The 21,226-nt window shown below is 68.2% G+C and overlaps 2 protein-coding genes across 4 annotated transcripts; both read left to right on the plus strand.

The window, feature by feature from the left end:
- Window positions 1-20: 20 nt before the first annotated feature.
- CEP131 (centrosomal protein 131) lies at window positions 21-13,907 on the plus strand. The gene is made up of 26 exons (XM_083805106.1): window positions 21-453; window positions 1,575-1,758; window positions 2,380-2,465; window positions 3,120-3,234; window positions 3,615-3,733; window positions 4,207-4,317; window positions 4,445-4,597; window positions 4,913-5,030; window positions 5,726-5,842; window positions 6,846-7,014; window positions 7,144-7,244; window positions 7,375-7,557; window positions 7,865-8,056; window positions 8,184-8,321; window positions 8,885-9,010; window positions 9,113-9,229; window positions 9,655-9,757; window positions 9,939-10,140; window positions 10,431-10,538; window positions 10,658-10,775; window positions 10,893-10,967; window positions 11,061-11,203; window positions 11,769-11,946; window positions 12,042-12,238; window positions 13,562-13,622; window positions 13,714-13,907. The coding sequence occupies exons 1-26, from the start codon at window positions 239-241 to the stop codon at window positions 13,786-13,788; spliced, it is 3,504 nt and encodes a 1,167-aa protein (XP_083661232.1). The 5' UTR covers window positions 21-238; the 3' UTR covers window positions 13,789-13,907.
- A 1,545-nt stretch (window positions 13,908-15,452) lies between these two features.
- LOC310883982 (alpha-N-acetylgalactosaminide alpha-2,6-sialyltransferase 2-like) lies at window positions 15,453-19,353 on the plus strand. Of its 3 annotated transcripts, none has more exons than XM_083805111.1 (9): window positions 15,453-15,998; window positions 16,453-16,600; window positions 16,722-16,887; window positions 17,062-17,227; window positions 17,308-17,446; window positions 17,574-17,677; window positions 17,777-17,860; window positions 17,976-18,075; window positions 18,313-19,353. In XM_083805111.1, the coding sequence occupies exons 1-9, from the start codon at window positions 15,838-15,840 to the stop codon at window positions 18,490-18,492; spliced, it is 1,248 nt and encodes a 415-aa protein (XP_083661237.1). In that variant the 5' UTR covers window positions 15,453-15,837; the 3' UTR covers window positions 18,493-19,353. The 3 variants fall into 3 exon arrangements, with proteins under 3 accessions (XP_083661237.1, XP_083661238.1, XP_083661236.1); XM_083805112.1 differs by having other exon boundaries at window positions 16,456-16,600; XM_083805110.1 differs by lacking the exon at window positions 15,453-15,998 and having other exon boundaries at window positions 16,115-16,600.
- The last annotated feature ends 1,873 nt before the right edge of the window (window positions 19,354-21,226 follow it).

Raw genomic sequence — 21,226 nt, forward strand, 5'->3', positions numbered from 1 at the left:
GGGAGCCGGGCTGCGGGCAACTGTGGCTCCCCGTTGGCCTGGGGCCGGTGGGAGGGTGGGGCTGGGGCACCGGGCTGAGCTCCGCGAGGGGCTGCGGGCCACGGGGCTGCCTTGGGGTTCTCCGCCCGGCCGCTCTGGGGTCAAGCGGCCGCCGGTAACCCCCGGGCAGCGGCGGGCACCGGGCGGCGCGGGGACTCGAACCCGCGGTTCTCCGGACCCAGGCTCCGCCCACCTGGCCATGTGGCCACGCCCCCTGACCACCAGACCACGCCTCCTTTCTATCGCCCCGCCCCCTTTTAGAATCCACCAACCCCGCTCCCCGCCCCTCCCCTCCCCTGACCGGCAGCCTCCTCAGCCAATGGGGCGGCCGCCGCCCGCCTGGCACCCACCAATGGCGGCGGGGGGGCGGGGCCCCGGGGCGGTGCGGGGCTGCGGCGGCGGAGGCCCGGCCGGGTGAGGGGCGGCCCCGCGGTGGGGGGGCCGGGGGGGGCTCGGCCGCGGGCACGGGGCGGGGGGGGGCGGCCCCGAGGGACGCGGCCTGCGGGGGGGCCGAGGGGGGACCCCTCTGGGTCCTTTTTGGGTCCGCGCTGGGTCTCCTTTGGGTTCTTTTTGGGTCCTTATTGGGTCCGTGCTGGGTTCGAGTCGGGTTCGCGATGGGATCCCGCAGGGTCCGCGCTGGGTTTCCCTTGGGACCCCTTTAGGGTCCGCGTTGGGTCCCCTCTGGGTCCCTTTTGGGTCCATGCTGGGTTTCCCTTGGGACCCCTTTGGGTCCGCACTGGGTCTCCTTTGGGACCCCATTAAGGTCCGCATTGGGTCCCTCTGGGACCCTTTTGGGTCCATGGCAGGTTCGTGTTGTGTCCTCTTTGGGTCCACACTGGGTCCCCTCTGGGTCTCCTCTGGGGATGCACTGGGTTCACACCGCGATCCACCTAGGGTCTGTGTTGGGTTTGAGTTGGGGCCCCTTTGGGGCCCCTTTGGGATCACGTTGGGTCTGTACTGGGTCTCCCTAGGGTCCTTTTTGGGTCCGTGCTGGGTTTGAGTTGGGTTCGCAATGGGACCCCTTTGGGTCCACACTGGGTCTCCCTTGGGACCCCTTTAGGGTCCGCGTTGGGTCCCTTCTGGATCCCCTTTGGGTCTATGGTGGGTTCACGATGGGTCCCCTTTTGGGTCTGCGCTGGGTTCGCACCGCGATCCACATCGGGTCTGTGTTGGGTTTGAGCTGGGGCCACTTTGGGATCACATTGGGTCTGTTTTGGGTCCCCCTTGGATCCCCTTTGGGTCTGCGTTTGGGTCCCCTTTGGGTTTACGTTGGCTTCACATTGGGTTCTCTTTGGGTCTGTGTTGGGTATCCCTTGGGTCCCCTTTAGGTTTGCGTTGGGTCTCCTGTGGGTCCATTTTGGGTCTCCCTTGGGTCCCCTTTGGGTCCACGTTGGGTTTGCGCTGCAATCCACATTGGGTCCTTGTTGGGTCCACATTGGGTCCCCTTTGGGTCTCCCTTGGGTCCCCTTTGGGCTCGCGTTGGGATCGTGCTGCGATCTACCTCCTTGGCACCCATCTGCCCTCTCCCCGCGCAGGATGAGGAGCGCCCGGAGCAGCTCCTCGTGCCGTGGCGCCGGCTGCGGCGGCGTGGCCGTGGACCTGAGCCTGACGGGGCTGCCCGTGCCCGTGGTGCGGCGCCCGAGCAGCGCCTCCCCCGCCAAGCACGTCGGTCGCTCCCTCTCCGTCGTCGCCGATGGCAAGCCGAAGAGGAACGCCCTGGTGGGTGCTGCGGGGGGAGCCCTGGGGTGCTCCTGCGCCCTCCTGCCCGGTGTCTGAGCCCCCGAGGGGCTGCCGGGGCTGGGTGGGGGTCCCAGGGGGCTTCGCGTACCCCCCCTGCCTTGCCCCCTGCTCTCTTCGGGATGAGCAGAGCCGCTGCGGGATCTGGGCGCTGCGGCGCCGTGCTCCCAAACCTCATCCCCTGCGAGCTCCTGCTCGCTGGGTCCCTTCTCGGCTCTTCCATGTGCCTGAGGGCAGGCAGCGAGGGCAGGCAGCGTTGGGCCTCCCCCGCCCTTCATCTCCCTTCGGTGCTTTCCCTCTGGGAAGTTTTGGGGTCCCGGGGGCTCCTGCCGGGTGCTCCCAGCGCCGTGCCTCGTGGAGCTCCCTCTGCTCACGGCCGGCAGGCGCTGGGGCGTCCCGGTGTCTCGCAGCGGGGCTGGTTTTAACTGCGCTGGCGTTGGCAGGGAGCCCCAGGTCTTTCCAGCAGCACGGGATCTTTGTGCTTTATGCTGAGTAATCCCCGCTGCCTCGGCAGCTTCCCTCGCGCTCGTTCCCTGCTCCGGGCATCCCAGCCCTGCCCTTGCGAAACCTCCGCTGAGCTGAGCTGAGCTTTCTCCCCCGCAGGAGGATGCGGGCTCCCGGGCCATCAACAACCTCCGGAGGTCCAACAGCACCACCCAGGTCGCCCAGCGGGCGAGCAGCGGGCGCAGGTACGGCTCCCCCGGCACCGCGCCGGGATGGGACCGCGAGGAACCCCCCGCTCCGCGCGCCCTCCCCTGCCCCACGGGGACAGCGGGGCCTGCCGGAGCTGGGCATTAGGAAGTTCTGTCCGACACACGGGGCTACGGCTGGGCTTCGGAAAGGCACGGCGCGTTTTTTTTGCAGGGGAGGGCACGTGGGTGGCGTTTGGGGAAATGAGGACAGGACCCTCCGCTTAGAACAGCCCCTCGCGGGCCCGCCAGGCTGTGTTAGGAGACAAAACTTCTCCTTCCGTCTCCAGGGATCTCCTGGAGGCTGCCTTTGAGCTCTGACCTTCAGTTCTTGCTGCCCTTACAGCGCTCTGTTCGCACGCGTCCTACAGAAGCGCAAGGCTCTCTGTAACAAACCCTTCCTAGATTCCTGACCGTGTAACGATTCTCTGCCCCTTTTCTCCCCTGGGGCCGGACAAGAGGCACCGGGCATGCCGCGGCTTCGTCAGGCCCCTGCCGCGCTGCTGCCGCTGCTCTGCCGAGATCAGAGCCGCCTGCTGGGGCGCTGCACCCCGAGCGGGACGGGAACCCCGCTCCTGCTGCCTCGTCGCCGTTTGTCAGCTCGGCGTTAACCCCAGCGCGCGCATCCTTCTCTCTGCCTTCCCTGGGCTGCAGCTCGGAGCAGACGGGAGACTTCCTGGCCTTCTTCGAGAGCAGTTCTGGTGGGAGAAAGAAAGCGGCGACCCTGAGCACGGCCTCGCCGGAGCAGAAAACCACGTGGAACGTCCTGGTGAGGGCAGGGCTCGGCGGGGACGCAGGGGAGCCGGCTCCTCGTGCGAGGAGCCGGGAGTTTGGTGGCTGGGCGGGGGGTTTCTCCTCGAGCCAGGGCGCGGTCGTGCCGCTCATCCTCAGCCTGCAGCCAAGCTGGCGTGGCGTGAACGTCCCCTGGCCTGCCGTGGCCGTGTGTTGCTGCCCCTAGCCCAGGGGTTTTGGCCACCGGCTCCACGCTCCTGGCTTCCGACGGAGGCAGGCAGCGGTGCGGGCAAAGCCCTGCAGGGCTGCGGGGCAGAAACCTCTGTGGTGCGGGGCAGAAATCGGCTCCGCAGGAGGGACGGGGCGTGGGGGAGGCTGGGTCGGTGCCGTCTGACCCTGGTATTTGGCCCCACGCAGGACGATCAGCCGCGAGCGTTCCCGGGCCCATCGGGCTCCTGCGCCGCCGAGCCGCCGGCGGGCATGAGGAAGAAGGAAGCGGCCGTGCTGCTGGCGGCCAACTTCACCGCCAACAACAGGTAAGGGGGCAGCCCCCCCCACCCCCCGGGAGCCCGCAGGGCTGGTGCTGGGAGGAAACCAACTGAAAATACCCGGGCACGAGAGGTGGGGCTGGGGCTGGGCCGATGGCAGCGTGCCGGCGCGGCTGGGCGTTCGGGGGAGGCTGGTTCGGGTCTGGGAGAGGCCAGGAAAGGGAGCGCTAAGGGGTGACAACCTCAGGGCCAGGAGTTTGAGCGCGACCAGCGGGCTGTTGGGTCTGCTCGGGCTGTGTCTGTCTGTCTGTCTGCCGGTCTGTCTGTCTGGCGCCGGCCCCAAGGAGCCAGCTCGGGTCTGGGGGTGCCTTCCAGGCCTCCCCTGCTCCTTGCCCTGAGGGGTGCCCGAGGCACCACGGCCAAGGGGCGGCCACCACGCAGAGGGGGAGTGCAGGGCACGTGCTGTCCCCGTGGATCCGGCAAGCCCTGACGGGTTGTCTCCCCTCTGCAAAAAAAAAAAGGAGCAACAAGGGCGCGATGGGGAACTGCGTCACCACCATGGTGCACAACAACTACACCGCCGACAAGGGCCCCGCGCCCAAAAGCTCCAACCAGGCGCCCAGCTCCCTCAAGTAAGTGCCGGGGAGGACGCGGCCCGGGGGCTGCGCTGCCCCCAGGTCGGTGCTGGGCCCCCCCTGCGTGCCGTGCAGGCGTGGGGCAGGGCAGGCTGGAGCCCCAGGGCTTTATTTTCTGCCCTAGCAACGTCGTCAAAGCCACCGCGAACGAGGACGGCGAAAGCAGCAGCAGCTTGGTGAAGTCTCAGAAGAATTTCTCCAGCAACAACATCACGGCCCGCAACAACAACGGCGGCCTGCCCCGCAGGAAGGAGGTGACCGAGGAGGAGGCAGAGAGGTGAGGCGGCACGGGAGGCTGAGGGAAAGGGGCAGGAGCAGGGCGTGGGGCTGAGCGCGGGCCGGGCCGTGTCCCGTGGGGCTCCGGGTTCAGAAAGGGCCGAGGCAGCCGCTGAGGGGTTGTGTTTGGCTTTCCCTGCCCCCGACTCAGCTCTGCGCTCCCGAGTTGTGGTCAGAGGAACGAGTCCTCCCCCGAAATGGCCTTGCCGAGCCAGGGAGCGAGGCTGGGGGTGCCGTCGTGGCCGTGCTGCGGCTGTGTGGTGGTGCCGGGGGGAGTCGGGGGGCCGCGGGGCTGACGCTGCCTCCCTTTTTGCAGGTTCATCCAGCAGGTGAACCTCGCCGCCGTGACCATCCAGCGCTGGTACCGACGCCACTCGCAGCGGCACAAGGCAGGAGCAGCGGCTCTGGGGCGCCTGCTGGCTTCCAGGCGGGAGGTTTGTCCCCGGGGCTGTGGCACAAACCCCGCCGGGGTGCCCCCGTCCTGCTGATGGGCACCATGCGTTCCCAGAGCCCGCAGACCTGCCAGCCGGGACCCGAGCTGTCGGAGCTGGGGGCTCTGCCCTTCGCAGCGGGGTGGGGAGGGTCCTGGCCCCATCCCCCAGTGCAGTGGGCAGTGCTGCTGGGGTGCCAGAGGGATCTGGGAGCCCTGCAGCCTGTCCCTTCCCTCCCCTCTGGCTGCAGGCCGTTGGCGGCAGCGGCACAAATCCTGCTGAATTCTCCCCATCCCAGACGCCCTCGTGGTCAGAGGAGGGAAAACCCTCCCTCGGCTCGCTGCAGAGCCGCGATGGTCGGCTCCTTGGAGAGCGCCGTGGCATCCGCAGCTATTTGTGGTGCTTTGCGTTTAATTATTTATCCAAACAACAGCGAGCGCCGCGGCTCTTGGCATGTGAGCTTCTATTTTTAAGCCTCGTCTCCTTGGTGGTTTCAGCCCCGGATGACTGATGGTTGCATTTAGTGCCCCGAGAAAATCAGCAGAGCTTTCCCGACGGCTCTTTACCTGCGGGAGGGGATGGCCGGGGGTGCAGCAAGCCGGGGTGGGGGGCGCTTGGGGTGCCTCGTTCCCCACTTATCTGCCGCGGGCGGTGGGCGCGGGGAGCTCTCGCTCAGCCTTGACCTTTTTTCCTGGCAGGAAAGGCAGCGGCGGACGGAGGAGGGGAACATCCTGGGCTTGCAGGAGCGGAGGGACGAGGACCGCAGGAAGATCCGAGAGGAGAAGGCGCGCCTGGCACGGCGTGCTGCCATCCAGGTAGGGACAGGGCCCGGGCGCCGTGCCTGCCCCTGGCCACTTGGCTGCCCGGCTCCGGGAGGCAGTGGCAGCTCCGGGAGGCAGTGGCAGGGCCGCTCTGCCTCTCTGGGGGCTTTCCACGAAGAGGAATTTGAGAGAGCCTTGGAAAGGGAGTGCTCCCCGTGGAGACGGAGGTGCCACAGAGCAGTTTGCCTTTGTGCTCCTGCCAAGGCTTGGCAGCTCCCCCGGAGCTGGTTTCGAGCTAGTTCTCGGGGAAAGGGCGACTGGGAACTGGGAAACTGCAGCTCCTCAGCGCGGCCAGGGATGGGACTGGTCCCAGGAGGGGACAGGGCCCAGGTCCCCGCAGGGTGGCTGCGTGCCCCTCCGTGCCCGCGGGCCGTGCCTCCAGGAGGCACCTCACCGCCCCTGCCACGCTGCTGCAGCTCCTTGGGGCAGGATGGGTGCTCCTGGGGCCAAGCTGAGGGGCTGGGCCTGTGGTGGAGGACAGGGAGTTGCGTGCTGGCTTGCAATGTAGTGGAAAGGGTTTTTAAGAGCCCCAGTTTCTCTTTGGCCCAAATGGAGTCATGTTTCAGCGGGGGTGCTGGCGGGAGGCACGGCACCGAACAGCTGGAGGAGGGTGGCGAAACGCTGCAGCAGCCTCGTAAACGTGCGTGTCCCTGGAGTGATTTCCCAGAACTCTCCCAAGGCAGCCCCCACCCCGGGCACGGCGGTGTCCCCCTGCTGTATGGTGCTTGGCCCTCAAGCTGCGAGCCGCAGCGCTGTGCCGGGCCGGTGCGCAGCCCTCGTGTGCGCGCAGAGCTGGTGGGACCCGGCCACCACGGCCCCCTGCTCACCGCAGCAGAGCAGAGCTGTTGGCCTTGCGCTTCCCCTTCCTCGGAGCAGGGTCGTCCCGGTTAGCCCTGCAGCGGCTGAGCGTGCCTCGATGCTGCCTCCGGGGCCTGTTTTAGCCCTCGGAGCAGCACAGACACACTCAGCGCGCGCCGACGGCTTCTCCACCCTACAGGAGCTGCACCAGAAGAGGGCCCAAAAGGCTTCCGACGCGAAGTGCTCGGCGGAAGAGGAGCTTGCGCTGGTGAAGGAGAGCAGAAGGGTAGCAAAGAAAAAGCCTGCCAAGCCTGCTGCTGCAAGGAACGGCAGCCCAGCCAGCGGCGGCCTCAAAGCCAACAACGCTGGTGCGTCCCCCTGCGGGTCCCCCCTGCGCCTGCAGCGGCGTGGGCCGGGGGCAGGAGGGTGGTGGAGGGCAGCTCTCACCCCGGGGAGCGGGTTGCTGCGAGCAGGTGAGAGCGGTCTGGTCCCCGCAGATGCCAATTTCCGCGCCGTAGCTGCAGAGCCAGAAGCAAGCGGCCCTGCAGGGCTCAGCTCCGTGCCCTCGCAGGATCAGGGGGCAGAGGACAAGCCGCAGGTGGGTCTGGCGTCGGTTCGAGGTGCTGCCGGCACCAGATTTTCTGCTGGGGTGGCTTTGGAGCTTGGGTTCGTTTTTCTGGAGACCGGGCAAGCCGTTTTACTGCAAGGTGCGTCTTCCTCTCCTCTAGGATGTGAGCTCCAGGGAGACGGGAGGCGAGGACCTGGAGACCGTGGTGACGGCCGTCAGCAGGGCTCAGTCCAAGGTCACCCTCACCGAGCTGCTGGACACCCTCAGGCTGCTGGAGGAAGAGCCAGAGCTGCTGCCCCCCCCGAAGCTCTTCAAGAAGGACAAATACGCCTGGATAGACGGGGTGAGCAGAGCGAGAGCCTGGTGAAGGCAGGGCCCCCCTGCGGGCTGCCTCCTTCCGGGGCTCGCTGGGTTGTGGAGGGCAAGAAAAGGCTGAGGAGCTGCTTCCCTGCCCTGGGAACGCCAGAGGAGGCAGCGGAGGAGTTGGGTGCAGCTGGGGCATCCCCGTGGAGGAGCAAAACCGCGTGAGGGCTGAGCACAGAGGATGAGGCTGCCTACCGGGGTGCACCGGGGGGACCGGGAGCAGTCGGCACCAGCCTGGGCACCGCTGGGGCTCGCCGCCCTCCTCAGCAGCTCCGTCTGCCTGGCAGGAGCCCAGCTCCAACTCCCTGACCGCTGACAACTTGGAGAAGTTCGGGAAGCTGAACCATTCCCCCGGGGTCCCTGAGGACGGGGCGCTGCTCTCAGAGGCCAAACTCCAAAGCATCATCAGCTTCCTGGACGAGATGGAGAAGTCCGAGCAGGAGAGGCCCCGCTCCGCCGCCTCGGCCACGCAGCGGGAGGTGAGCGCTGAGCACCTTGTGCTGCCGGGGTGCTGAGACCTCTCCCCCCTGCTCCAGGGCCCAGGTGGCCTCCAGCTCCTCTTACTCCTTTTTTTTTTTAATTTATTTTTCTTTCCCCACGTCCCAGGGGCTCCTCTCTGAGGAGGAGCTGGCGCACTTGGAGCAGGCGTCGGCTGTTGCCACGGAGGTGACGAGCTCCATCGTGAGGCTGAAGCTGGAAGTGGAGGAGAAGAAGCGGGCCATCAGCCTGCTGCAGACAGCGCTGGTGGGTGGCTCAGCTTCTCCTGCTTGCTGGGGAGCGAAGGAGAAGAGCCCTCAGCACCCGCTCCTTGGAGCAGAGGCTTTGGAGCCGCGGGATCACGGCAGTGCGGATTGGGCTTCCCATCCGTGCTCCGGCAGGGCCAAGTCCCGCAGTGCTCCCAGAGCCGTCGGGGGAGCTGGAGGTCCGGGGGGTGCTGGGTCACGCAGCGCTCTCAGTTGCTGTTAGCAGGGGAAGGATCCCCGAGGTCCTTCCCCTCCGTTGTGGGCTTTCTCTCAGCTTTCTCCTCGCTGCCTCGTGGTTTGAAAACCGCCTCGGCAGGCGCCCGGCCAGTGCTCAGCGCAGAGCTGTGCTAAATCCTTTCCCTTCCTCCGTCGCTGGGGGTTTGGGCGGCCCTGCTGACGGCGGGGCGGGAGCTTTGGGGACCAGGGGTTTGGGTTGAGCTGTTCTGGGTGATCTGACCCAACAGCGCTTTCCGTTTTTGATCCATCATGTTCGATCTCCTGTACGTGGGCTGGGCTGGTGTGACTTCTCACCTCACGTTGCCGTTTCTTTCCTGCACCCACAAGGCCCAGCAGAGGGAACTGACTGTCCGGCACGTCAAACAGACCGAGAAGGAGCTCGGCCACCAGCTGAGGCTGCAGAGGGAGCAGTACGAGGCGGCCATACAGCGGCACCTGGCCTTCATCGACCAGGTGGGGCATCGCTGGTGCTCCTGCAGCGAGAAGGCCGAGGGCCGGGCTGGAGGCGGCTGCGCCCTCCTGGCTGCCTCACGCCTTCCCTTTCCCCCCCCCCAGCTCATTGAGGATAAGAAGGTGCTGAGCGAGAGGTGTGAGGCTGTGGTAGCCGAGCTGAAGCAGGTGGACCAGAAGTACAGCAAGAAGATCAGCCAGATGCAGGAGCAGCACGAGCTGGTGAGGGACGGGGCCGGCGGGGTGCGGGGAGCTGACTTGGAACCCCGGGGGGCTCACCTGGGGCCTCTGCCCCGGGCACTTTGGTCTCGCCTCGGGGAGCCCCAGCCGCTTGTTTTTTGGGGAGCTGGGCACAGTAAATTCGTGTCACCTCCAGAGGTTTGCTCTGGCTGTGTGGGAGGCCCCCTCCCAGTCACACCAGCAGGTGCTTTCCCCCCGTGCTGGAGGTCTGCAGGCAGCAGCAGCCCCATCCTGCAAGGGGCTGGGGGCACTGGGAGAGTGTGTAACTGGTGCTGTGGTGGGGCAGCGTGCTGTGTGTGGCTGGGGTCGTCGGCTCCCGCCTTGCTTTTCTGCAGCTGGGCTCCCAGGCTAGCGAGGGATCTCTTCCCTGGCTTCTCTCTGACGTGTTCCCATTTGCTTCCAACCAGGAGATCAAGAAGCTGAAGGAACTGATGAGCGCAACAGAGAAAATCCGGCGGGAGAAGTGGATTGATGAGAAAACCAAAAAGATCAAGGAGATCACCGTGAAAGGTACAAAGCCAGTGCACGCCTGCTCTCCCCTTTCCTTACAAGCCTGTCCTTGCCGAGTCAACTCTCGCAGCTTCCCCACCAGCTGGCCGGGGCCGGGGGCACCTGCGCTGGCCCCAAATCCGCTGGCTTCGCCCCCGGCCAGCCCCGAGGCTGCGCTAACCGTCCTCCCCCGCCGCCCCAGGCCTGGAGCCGGAGATCCAGAAGCTGATCGCCAAGCACAGGCAGGACATACGGAAGCTGAAGATGCTGCACGAGGCCGAGCTGCTGCAGTCGGACGAGCGGGCGGCCCGGCAGTACTGCCGGCAGGCCGAGGAGCTGCGGAGCCTGCTGCTGCGCGAGAAGGAGGAGCAGGGCCAGCGGGAGAGGGAGCTGGCCCGGCAGCGGTACGCGCACCACGGCACGGGGGTGGTGGCCAGAACCGGTGTTTGGGCGGATTCCTGGTGTTAACGGGTTAGCAGCAATTAACATCCACGTGGAACGGCCCCGTGCGAGGTGTCGCTCAGCCAGGCGCGTCCTCCCGAGCTGCAGCAGCGCCCAGCTTGGCTGCACGAGGGGTGGGAAGGGGCAGGGCGCAGGGAAAGCTGTGCGGCGCTGCGCTGCCCTGCTCCAGAGCGCCAGGGAAGGAGCGCTCCGAGCCTGGCAGCTCCCTGAGGCCGGTCCCCCCCACCCCCAGGTGTGAGAAGCAGCTGGAGCAGGAGGAGCAGGCGCTGCAGCAGCAGCGGCGCCGGCTCTACGCGGAGGTCGCCGAGGAGAAGGAGAGGCTCAGCCAGCAAGCGGCCAGGTGAGAGCAGCACCACCGGCAGCCCCACGCCTGGAAGCCCCGGGGCTGGTCGCCCTCGGCTGGTGGCCCTCGTTGAGGCTCCCTCGGGGCGCTGCGAGCTGCGCTGTGTCCGTGGGCAGGCAGAGAGCGGAGGCGGAGGAGCTGCGGAGGCAGCTGGAGGCGAGCAGCTCGGCCGTCACCGCCGCGCTCAAGGAGGAGTACGCGAAGGAGAAGGAGGAGCGGGAGAGGCGGCATCAGGTCTGTCGCTGCTGTCCCCCCCCGACCCCACTGGGGTGAGCGAGGCGCTGCCTGCTGGCACTGCTGAGCACCGTGGAGGCAGCACCGGAGGCGAGCAGTTCTCTGGTCTCTCTGCAGGCAGAAGTGAAGGCGCTGAAGGAGCGACTGGAGATGGAGAAGCAGGCCTGGGAGGCAAACTACGTGAAGAAGGAGGTAAGGCAATGGGCTGCTCTCCTCGGAAGGTGTCTGCCGTTGAGCTCCGAGAGGGCTTGAAGCGGCATTTGGCATCTTTGTCGCCGTCCCCAGGAAGCCTGGCTGCTCTCCCGGGAGCGGGAGCTGAGGGAGGAGGTGAGGAAGGAGAGAGACAAGGAGATCGAGCTGGTGATCCAGCGCCTGGAGGCCGACATGTCCTCCGCCAAGGAGGAGTGCGAGAGGGCGGCGGAGAACAGGTGGGGAGGGAGACGTGAGCCCGCTGAGCCCTCGTTCCCAGTTCTCTTTTCCCTTGGCCTCGTGCCTCCCACACGAGCTCCAGACACGCTGTGGGGCTGTGCTGCCCAGGCACCACCTGCGTGGCCTCCTGAGCCACCTCTGTGTGTATCCTGCCGCTGCCTGCTGCGTGTGTGAGGGCAGGGGGAGCGTGCACGGCGTTGTGCAGAGCGCTGCAGCTCGCAGATGCCCGCAGCACGAGCTCGGGACGGAGCAGCTGGCGGGGACAAACGTCCTCCCCTCCCCTGGCACGCCGCAGGGTGTGCGCCCCTGCTCGCCCCAGCTGGTGAGGCATCCCTGGGGATGTCGGAGCGATGTGGCAATGGGCAGCCTTCCCCTAGGCAAACATCTGGACTGGGAAGTGGCAGTGAAACCACTCTGAACACGGCCAGAAAACATCCTGCACCTTCCGTGGGGCTGATCCTGCGCCGGCTGCGGTGTCGTGGTCGCTGCTGCAGCCTGGAGGGGGCTGGGGATGCTCCCGGCGGGGCTGCAGCGCCAGGCTGAGCTCTCTGTCCTCTCCTCCAGGATTAAGAGGATCCGGGACAAGTACGAGGTGGAGCTGCAGGAGCTGGAGAGGTCGGAGCGGGAGCTGCAGGAGCGCTGCAACGAGCTGAAGGGGCGGCTGGCTGAGCTGGAGGGGGAGAGCATCCGCCTGCAGGGCCTGCTGAAGCACAGGGAGCAGGAGGTGGAGGAGATACGGAAGGTGAGCGGAGAGCACAACCGGGGGCTCCTGCTCCGGCACCCCGGCATCATCCCGGGCCTCCAGCACCCCGGGGTCACCCCTCTGGCCCCCCGCAGGTGCGGGACCAGCTGGCCCAGGAGCGGAGCAGCCTGGCGGACGTGATCCGGCAGGAGTTCGCCGACAGGCTGGTGGGCACGGAGGAGGAGAACAAGAGGCTGAAGGCGGAGATGGTGGAGATGCGAGCCCGGCAGCGCCTGGAGCTGGACAGGGTGGTGCGGGAGAAGGACAGAGAGCTGGAGGAGGTGCACAGGAGGTGAGGCAGCCTGGCCGGGCTTTGTGGGCTCGCAGCTGGGTGCAGGGTGCACCCTGGTTCAGGGTGCGTTGCGAGGAGCTTGTCTGCAGTGCTGCATCCTCGGGCATGGCTTCCCGTCCTGCCGGCACCAAACGGGCAGCGCTCACCCCGGCTGGCCACCACAAATCCTCTGCTCCTTGCGGTGCCTGCTGGGCTCCTCGGTGTCATCCACTCCCCAGGGTTGCTGCTGCCTTGTGTGCCTGCGGGACAGCGGTGCCGGGCTGCGTGGCTCCTGCCAGGGGAGGCCCATGGTGTGCAGCTCCGGGTGTGAGCGCCCGAGCACTCTGCACTCTCTGTCCCCTGCTCTGGGCTCTGCTGCAGGCAGCCTGTGCCACGTGCGGTGTCGCCCTGCCCTGCAGGCTTGCTGCTCTGAAGGGGCCAGGCAGATGATCCCCGGGAGCGCCCCAGCGCCGCAGGCTGCCGGCTGCACGGCACCCAGGCACCGGGCTCGCAGCGGGCAGGGGCTGCGCTCGCCTCTCCAGCAGGGCTCTGGCACCGCGGGGCTGTGCTGCGGGGGGGCTCAGCACCAGCAGGAGCCGGCGCCGGGCTCAGCATCAAGCAGCCAGCGCAGCGCTTCCTCGCTTCCCTCCCCGTCCGCCTGCGGGGGAGGAATTTTATCTCGCTGGGAAGGCATCGCCTGCTGCAGGCGCGCTTTCCGCGTGGGGCCGAGCGCTGTGCCGGCTGCCCTGGCGGTACATCCAGACCCGTCCCTGCTGCCAGTGCCTGCACGGAGATGTTTGCCTCCAGCTGTAGTGGGAGAGTTTTGCATCGGCACGTGAAGCTCAGCGGCTTTCCCAGAGCCAGCCGAGCGATTCCCATTCCCTCTGAGTCACACCTCGAGTGTCAGCTAGCGGGGTTCCCCTTTGCCTTCAGTCCCTTGCGTACAGCCTGGCAAAATGGGGAAGGTCTGGTGCTCTGAGAGCCGTGGGAGCGTCTGGCCATGAGGCAGCGACCGTGGGTGTGGGAAACAGGAATATACGTCCCTGTGACCTTGTTAATTCAGTCTGGTGAGGCTGATGTCCCCTTCTTCCTGCAGAGGCCTCGATGCAAACTACGTAACGCTCCCCAAATGAATGAAGGCATTTATAGGATGCCCTGGCACCCCAAGCCCTGCTCCGGGCTTGCCGCAGCATTGCTGGGGGGGGGGATGCAGAGGAGAGGGGCTGCGCATCCTCGGGCTGCCTTGAGCTGTGCCGAAATCACCGCCCTGAGGCCCGGGGCAAGCCGGGTGCTGGGGCTGGGCGCCTGGAACCGGGCTCAGCCCCTCTCCGTCCTCCTGCTCAGGGTGAAGACGGCCGTGGCGAGGAAGGAGGAGAACGTGAGCAGCCTTCGGAAGCAGTACGAGGTGAGCGAGGGGGAGCTGCGGTGGGCTGCCCCTGCCCTGCTGCTGCAGCCCTTCCCCGGGCACAGCTCACCGTCCCCGCGTGCTCTTGCAGGCGGCGGTGCAGAGAGCCGACCACCTGGAGGCCCTCCTGGAGCAGCAGCGCCAGCAGCTGCTGGCAGCCAAATAACGCCCGGGGCGCTCGGCGGGCACCCACCCCCAGGATTTTATTTTTTATTTTTATTTTTTTACACATCAGCAACGCTCAGCTTTCTGTTACGTTTTACCAGTAAAAGCTGTGCTGGTTTCTACAGCCGTTTCTGTTTGATTTGTGGCCGGGGGGGGAGGGGGGGCAGAGGGAAGCCTCGGTGCTGTTGGCACCCTTGGCTTTTTTTTTTTAATTTATTCTTCACTGATGCGTTTGTCCCTCCCCTGCGGGGTGGCGTCGGGGCAGGAGCTGCGTTCGCTCACGGTCCTGGGTCCTGAGCCTCGTGGTTGGAGCTGTGGGGCTGAGCCACGGAGGCAGGGCTGGGGGAGAGGAGCCCCTTCTGTGCGGCAGGAGCTCAGCACCTCTGCTGTTCCCACCTGGCTGCGACCGGGCCGGGTTGGGGCACGGCTGGAGGGTGGAGGCCGAGCAGTGCAGCGCACGCGGGTGTGGGTCTGGCTGTGCCCAGCTCCCTTCTCTGCACCTTGTTTTTGCTTTTAAAATGAAATACCGGGGGGGACGCGATGGGAAGAGAAGCTGGGCTGATGGGGGGAGGTGACGCCGGGGCAGGATGTGATCCCACAGCCCCTGCTACCTGCAAATCTCTCAGCACCCCCCGACAGCAACGGGAAACGCCCGGACCGAGCCCGGGGCATCTGTTTCCTCCCGGCAGGGCGTGCGTGACGGCTGCGTGCAGGCTTTGCTCTCCGAGGAGGCCGGGGCTCGGCGCTCGGGGCTGGCGGAGGATTTGTCCTCAGAGTCCCGGGGCGTTTCTCATCCGTCCTGCCAGCCCCTGCGCCCCGCTGCAGCTTTGTGCCACGGGGTCGGTGCTCACACCGGTGGGGCTGGGTGGGCTGGGACGTCCCACAGCCTTGCTGCCGGGACCCTGTCCTCCCGGGGGGCTGCCAGGGGTGGGGGGGGTCCTGGCCCTGCTGCGGGGCTGGGGGGTACACGCAGGGAGCCGTGGAGGTGCTCAGCTGCTTTCTGTGGATCCTGATCTGCTCCCGGCCGCAGCCTGCTGAGAGCTGGGGCGGGGGGCACAAGGCAGGGGGGGGTCCCAGCCCCCCAGGGTCCGGTGCTTGCCGGCTGAGGCTGCCTCACCTGCCGTAAAATATTCCATTTTGTGAGGCAAGTGGCCATAACGTGCAGGTGGGCCGAGCGATCCTGCAGCAGCCCCTTTCCCTCTCCCCCCGTTTTGGTGCTGGTGCTTTTTGGTGCTGGTGTTAGCGGATGCCGGGTGGCCGCGGTGCGGTGACACCCGTCGGGGAGCGAAGGCGTCGCTGGTAGCAGCAGGCAGCCGCACGCCCCGAGTGGGACCTGCACCGGGACCGCTGCTGGGGGGCAAAACCCGCGCTGCCCCGGTGGCCGGGGGCACCTCCACCACTCGCTTCCTCTGAGGACCGAGCGGCTCCCGACCCAACGCCTGCGGCTGGAGGACGGTCGTTGTGTCGGCTGCTGGTGGCTGAGAGTCTGACCCGATCTGCAGAGGGTGCCGGAGGAGCGCACAGCCCCATCCTGCGCGGGGAGCCGGCGCCCAGCCTCTGCTTTTGCCGTTGTTGCTTTTCTGACGCCTGCTTCCTGACCCCGCTCCTTTCTTCACCTCCCTTTCGCACGCTTCCGCCCTGGGCCACCTGCGGCCGTGCCCTGTGCCCCCGCTGCCCCCGTTAGCACGGCTGCGCCCCGGTCCCCAGAGCACCGGCTGGGGCGAGGCCGTGCCCGCGGGAGGCAACGAGGCCGAGCGGCGGGGCCGGGAGCCCGGTGCGGGTCTGGGTGCTGGGGAAAAGCAGCGGGGACGCGGGAGGCCTCGGCAGCTGGGGCCGGCGGTGCCGCTGCTCGGAGGCGCCTGGGAGCGGAGCCGGTGGAGGGGCTGTCCCCTGGTTTCCTGCCCAGCCTCGCGGGCAGCGGCTGCACTTCGTCCCTCCACGTGCGAGCGGAGGTCCTGCGGCCACCTGGAGGAAGCCAGGGGTGAGGAACTGCCCGGAGCCCCGCGCGCCGTGGGCGGGTTCTCCTCTCCCCTCTCTGCCAGCAGCCACCATGAGGAGACCCGGGGCACTCGGCTGCTGCCGCGCTGCCCTCGCGCCGTGCCCGGGGCGCTGTGCCCGCGGTGCCGGGCTGGCCCTCGCCCTCCTCGCCCTCCTCGCCCTGCTGCTGCTGCTCCCGGCTGCGCAGCGCAGGCTGGGGCTCGAGCTCTCCAGGTACCGTGGGGCTGGGAGGGTCGTGGTGCTGGGCTGGGGGTGGGTGGTGCGGCTGCCCCCTGGCCTGGGTGGGTTTTTTTTTCCAGAGCCATTTTGCCCTGGGAAATGATTAACCCCGAGTCCATCCCTGTTTGCCCTCTCCACGGGTGCCTGGCTGCAGCTCCCGGCCTTGGCTTGGACCTTGTCCGGCAGGGGCAGCTCCGGCCAGCTCCAACCCCGGCTCCTGCTTTCTGCTTTGCAAGATGGGGGCAGCCAGGGAGGGGGTGTTCATCGCCACCACCGGCCATCGTCACCTCCACGGTGACCCAATGGCACCGGCAGAGCCTCAGCAGCACTTCCTGCGCCTGCCCGGGGCTCCTCCGTTGGTGCTTTTGTGGGCAGGAATGGGGTTGGGGATGGGGCACCCACGTGTCCGCCACCCTGTGTCCCCCCCCAGCCGCCTCTCTCCTCCCAGCAGGACCCCCACCGGCCTGCAGGTGCCCAGAGCCCCTACGACAGAGGCCCCAGAGCTGGTGACACGGTCACCGCGCCCGACTCCTGTCCCCAGCCTGCCACCAAGCCTCGGGGACGCGTACGGGCGGGATGAGACCTACCGCAGCTCGGTACGGCGCAGCCCCGGGCGCTGCGGGGCTGGGGCAGGGACAAGGAGACACCCGTGTCCCCCCCGGCGTGGGGCACCCCGAGCCGCCGTCACAGGCAGGGACTCGTCACCCGTGATTTCAGGAGTGCCCCAGCAGCATCAGGAAGAGGATCGCGGCCACCGAGTTCGGGGCCGCCTTCCTGGCGACCGTCCCGGTGCTGCAGTGGGCGCAGCACGCGCGGGAGGAGGAGTACCGGCGGCTCCGCAGATACGCGGGGGCTCACGGCTGGAAGAACGTCGGCTGGGACGGTGCGGGGGGCTGCGGGGGGCACGGGGGGGGCCCTGCATGAAGGGGTGGGCACCGCGGGCACCGGGGCTGCGTCCCGGGGGCTGCTGTGCCACGGGGAGGGGGCGCGGGACCCCAGGGTGTGGGGGTCCCCCCGCTGCACCCTCCCCACGCTCACAGCCCTGGGCTGCCCCCAGTCCTGAAGGCGTCCCTGTCCCTCCTCAACACGTCGGCCAGCGGGCTCCTCGCGGACAGCCGGCAGGCGTCGGCGCCCTGCGTGCGCTGCGCCGTGGTGGGCAACGGCGGCATCCTCAACGGGTCCCGCATGGGGCCCGCCATCGACGCCCACCACCACGTCTTCAGGTGAGGGCGCGCGCGGGGGCACGGCCCGGCCCCGGCTGCGGCGGGGCCAGCGCCTGCCCTCCTCCCCGCTTCTCCGCCAGGGTGAACGGGGCCATCACGGCGGGCTTCGAGAGGGACGTCGGCAACAGGACGTCCTTCTACGTCTTCTCCACCAACACCATGATGAACTCGCTGAGCAGCTACGCCGCGGACGGCTTCAAGCACCCACCCCAGACTCCGGTGAGGGAGCTCGCACCGGGGCGCGAGGACGGGGAGGGGAGAAGCCGCGGGCATGGCACCGCCAGGGCCCCGTTTGTCACCTCCCGGCCTGGGGACGGTGCCAATCTCACCGCGTCCCCTGCAACAGGAGACGCGCTACGTCTTCCTCCCGGACCACGACCGTGATTACCTGCTGCTGCGGGCGGCCCTGACCCGCCAGCGCGTGGATAGGGGCCGGGACAAGGGGGCCTGGTGAGCGGGGACGTGGTGGGCGTGGGGGCTCGGGGAGGGGGGGACAGGTGGGTCCCCTCCGCCCTGTGCCTCTGAGCAGCCGCCGGCACCTCCCTGCAGGCCCCAGGATTACTTCGGTCAGGACCTGCGGGCCGAGAAGTTCAGGATGCTCCACCCGGATTTCATCCGCTACCTCAGGAACCGGTGAGGAGCCCCCGGGGGGATTCCCCCTTCCCACCGCGCGGCGAGGACATCGCGGCGGTGGGCGCAGCCGCCACGGCGCGGGTCCCTTAGCACGGCTCCTGCTGGCTCCCACCAGGTTCCTCCGTGCTGATATCTTGGCCACGCCGCTCTGGCCGCTGTACCGGCCCTCCACCGGCGCCGTGATGCTCCTGGCCGCCATCCACACCTGCGACGAGGTGGGCAGCCCGTGCCGGCTCCGCTGCGGTGTCCGTGCCCCACGGCTCAGGACACAGGGCACATGGCACAGCGCTGTGCCCGCAGCTGCTCCCTCCTGTGGCTCTGCTGTTTTGCACCCATGCGTCCTCCCCACCGTGGTCTCTGCTCGTGCCACCCCTGGAGCAGCCGCGGCGTCCCTCACCCCTGCGCCGGGCACCCGGGTCGGGCAGCAGGGTGCTCAGCGCCGTGTCTTGCAGGTGAGCGCCTTCGGGTTCATGACGCCGGGCTACCGGGCGTACTCGGACCACTACTTCGACCGCAGGCACAAGCAGGTGCAGTTCTTCGCCAACCACGACCTGAAGCTGGAGATGCAGCTGTGGCAGCGGCTCCAGCGCAGCGGGCTCCTGCGCCTCTACACCGGCACGGAGGGGCCGTGACGCCCGCGGCCGCCGTGAGCCGTGCCCGTGGTGAGCCGGGCCGGGAGCGCTGCTGGGACCTGAGTGAGAATCTGAGATGCCGGAGGAGGAAACCATCCTCTGCCCTTCTGCGGGCTCCAAGAAGCCCGGGGAGAGCCCCTGGGGCAGGGCTGGGCCCAAGCAAGGCGTGCGATGAGCCTTGACAGGTCTGCCGGGGTAAATTTTGGGGCATCCTCCCCGTTTCCCCTCCTTGGTCCTGCTACTGCAGCCCCGGGAGCCCCTCACCTCTGCAGCACCCGGTTCCCCCCACCCAGCCTCTGTTTCCCCCCAGCACAGCCACGGAGCTGCCCCCTGGCTCTGCTGGGGAGGGTGAAGCCCCCCAGGAGGACCTGGTGGGCCTGAGCCAGGATCCGGCCATGCCGTGGCTCTGCGGGGGGCTGCTCGGTGCGCACGGGGCTCGCGGGGGAATTATTAACGTGTCCTTATAGTGCCATCCACTGCTGGGGCAGCGTTGCTGCCTGGGGCTGGGGATCAGGGGGGTTCCTCCTGTCGCAGCCCTGCCCCCCCGGGGGGGCTGTGCCGTGCCTCTGCCCCAGGGAGGGATTTGCAGCATCCCCTGCAGAGCCCCGGGCCCTCTTTGCTGCCACGGCCCCGGCACTCGGTGGGGATGGCAGCCCCCATCCCCGTCCCCAACCTGTAGCCACGGGTGGGCTCCCGTGCCCGGTCCCCTTGGTGCCCCGCGTGCCCGCCCCGTGCCCGCAGCCCTCCCCGGTGGGCTCGGCCCCCAGCCCGTGCCCAGCCCTGCCCCTCCCCGGCATCACGGAGGCTGGTTTCTAGGCCAGTGCCCGGTTCAGGCATGAATAAACCAGCGGCGTTGCATAACCAGGGATGCAGATTTTCGCCGGATGGCTGCCTGCGCCCCGCTGCTGCATGTTCCCCCCCCACCCCCCCATGCCCAGGGTCCCCGGGAGCAGGGCCAGGGCTGCTGGCTGCGCGGCACGAGCCCTGTCCCCGTCCCCGTCCCCGTCCCTGCCAGGCGGACTTAGCGAGGCTGTCACCGGCTCTGCCAAAGCTCCCCAATTAAGGAGCCTCCCCCCCACCCCGCCGTGGATTAGCCGGGATCAGTGGAGCCCGTTCGTTAGCTGCAAGCGAGCCGAGCTGCTCGGTGGGGAAGGAGGTCAGGAGGGCTGGGTGCTTTTGGCAGCCGCCGCGCGGAGATCGCGGCTCAAGCTGGTGTCTGCCCGGGGAAGGGATTAGCCGCGGCCCCAGACAAATCAGCCGGGGGGCTGGAGCAAGCGGGCAGGATGCACGCGGGGTAATCGGGTAATCTCCCCTGCTAATTGGGGCGTGCTGCTTGGCCAGGGGGGACGCTGCTCAGGCCGCTGGGGGGGCTCTGCCCCATGCCTGTTGCCAGCACAGCCCCAAGCACGGAGCTCGGAGGGGGCAGGCGCCACGGGGGTGTTGCCTGCGGGATCCTTACCAGGGCTTCTGGCCTCCGTTTGGCGTCTTCCCCATGGTGGTGGCAGAAAGCTGCAAGGAAATGAGGGGGGGGGGGACAGGACACCGGGCATGGAGGGGCCCAGGCCTGTGCTGGGGTTGGGAAGGGCTCAGCCCTGCTCCTGCCTGGGCATGGGGACTGCTGAGCTGGGGGCCCTGAGCCTTGCAGACGAGCACGGGGCAGAGCTGCCCCGCTGGGCAGGCCCCGTGCACCATCCTGTGCCCATCCCATCCCGTCCCCAATTCCTATCCCATCCCATCACATCCCCAATTCCCACCCCATCCCGTCCCCACTTCCCTTCTCATCCCATCCCATCCCCACTTCCCATCCCATCCCGTCCCCAATTCCTATCCCATCCCATCCCGTCCCCAATTCCCACCCCACCCCATCCCCACTCCCCCCCCCACCCCATCCCACCCCATCCAGGGGCTGTGCTGTGCTCACACATCCGCTGGGGATGGATGCAGGGCACCGAACGCCACGGCTGGGTCGCTTCGCCCCCTTCCTCTCACCAAGGCCGGCGGGGACGGGTGCGGGTGCCCGGTGCAGCCCGGTGGGTGCCCAGCGCGAGTGCCTGCGCAGGCGCCCGCCCCCGGTTCGGTTCAGCCTTGCTGTGACTCAGCCGGCGCCAGCTCAGCGGCACGAGGAGCAGGACAGCCGTGGAAGCAGCCGCTCGTGGAGCCCCGTGGCACCGTCGGCACGGCCCCGGGTCCAGCTCCTGCCACCACCCTGCTGCCCCAGCGCATCCCAGTGCCTCGAACCCAGCGTCTCTGGCCAGCGAGCCCAGCGCGGCTCCTGCGGTCGCGCGGCAGAGCCGGAGCTGGCACGGCGCGAGTGACAGCGGGGCCACTGCATCATGCCCGGGGGACAGCGGCACGGGGAGGGGGCAGCTGGTCCAGCCTGGGGCGCCAGAGCAGACGTGGCCCCCTGGGATGTGTAGATGCCACCGCAGCTTCGAGAGCGCCCAAATGTCACCCAAGGGTGCCTGGCACAATGCAAGGCCAGCACAGGGGTTGCTCAGCTGCTTTGAGGACCAGGCAGGGCAGATGGGGGGGACATGGGGGCGTCCCCCAGCTGCACCGAGGCAGTGCGTGGGGACGTGGCCTGCGCAGAGCCAGGGGGGAGCAGAGCCCCCGGGGGGGCTGCTGGGCAGGGCAGTGGGGGGGTCACGGGGATGCTGGTGCCACAAGGCACTGAAAGCAAAGCGAGTGGTGGGGGGAGCAGCTGCCCCCTGCCCCGCCGTGCAGATCAGGTCAG

This window comes from Anser anser (genome assembly GCF_964211835.1).
Source record: "Anser anser genome assembly, chromosome: 19".
Taxonomy (NCBI): domain Eukaryota; kingdom Metazoa; phylum Chordata; class Aves; order Anseriformes; family Anatidae; genus Anser; species Anser anser.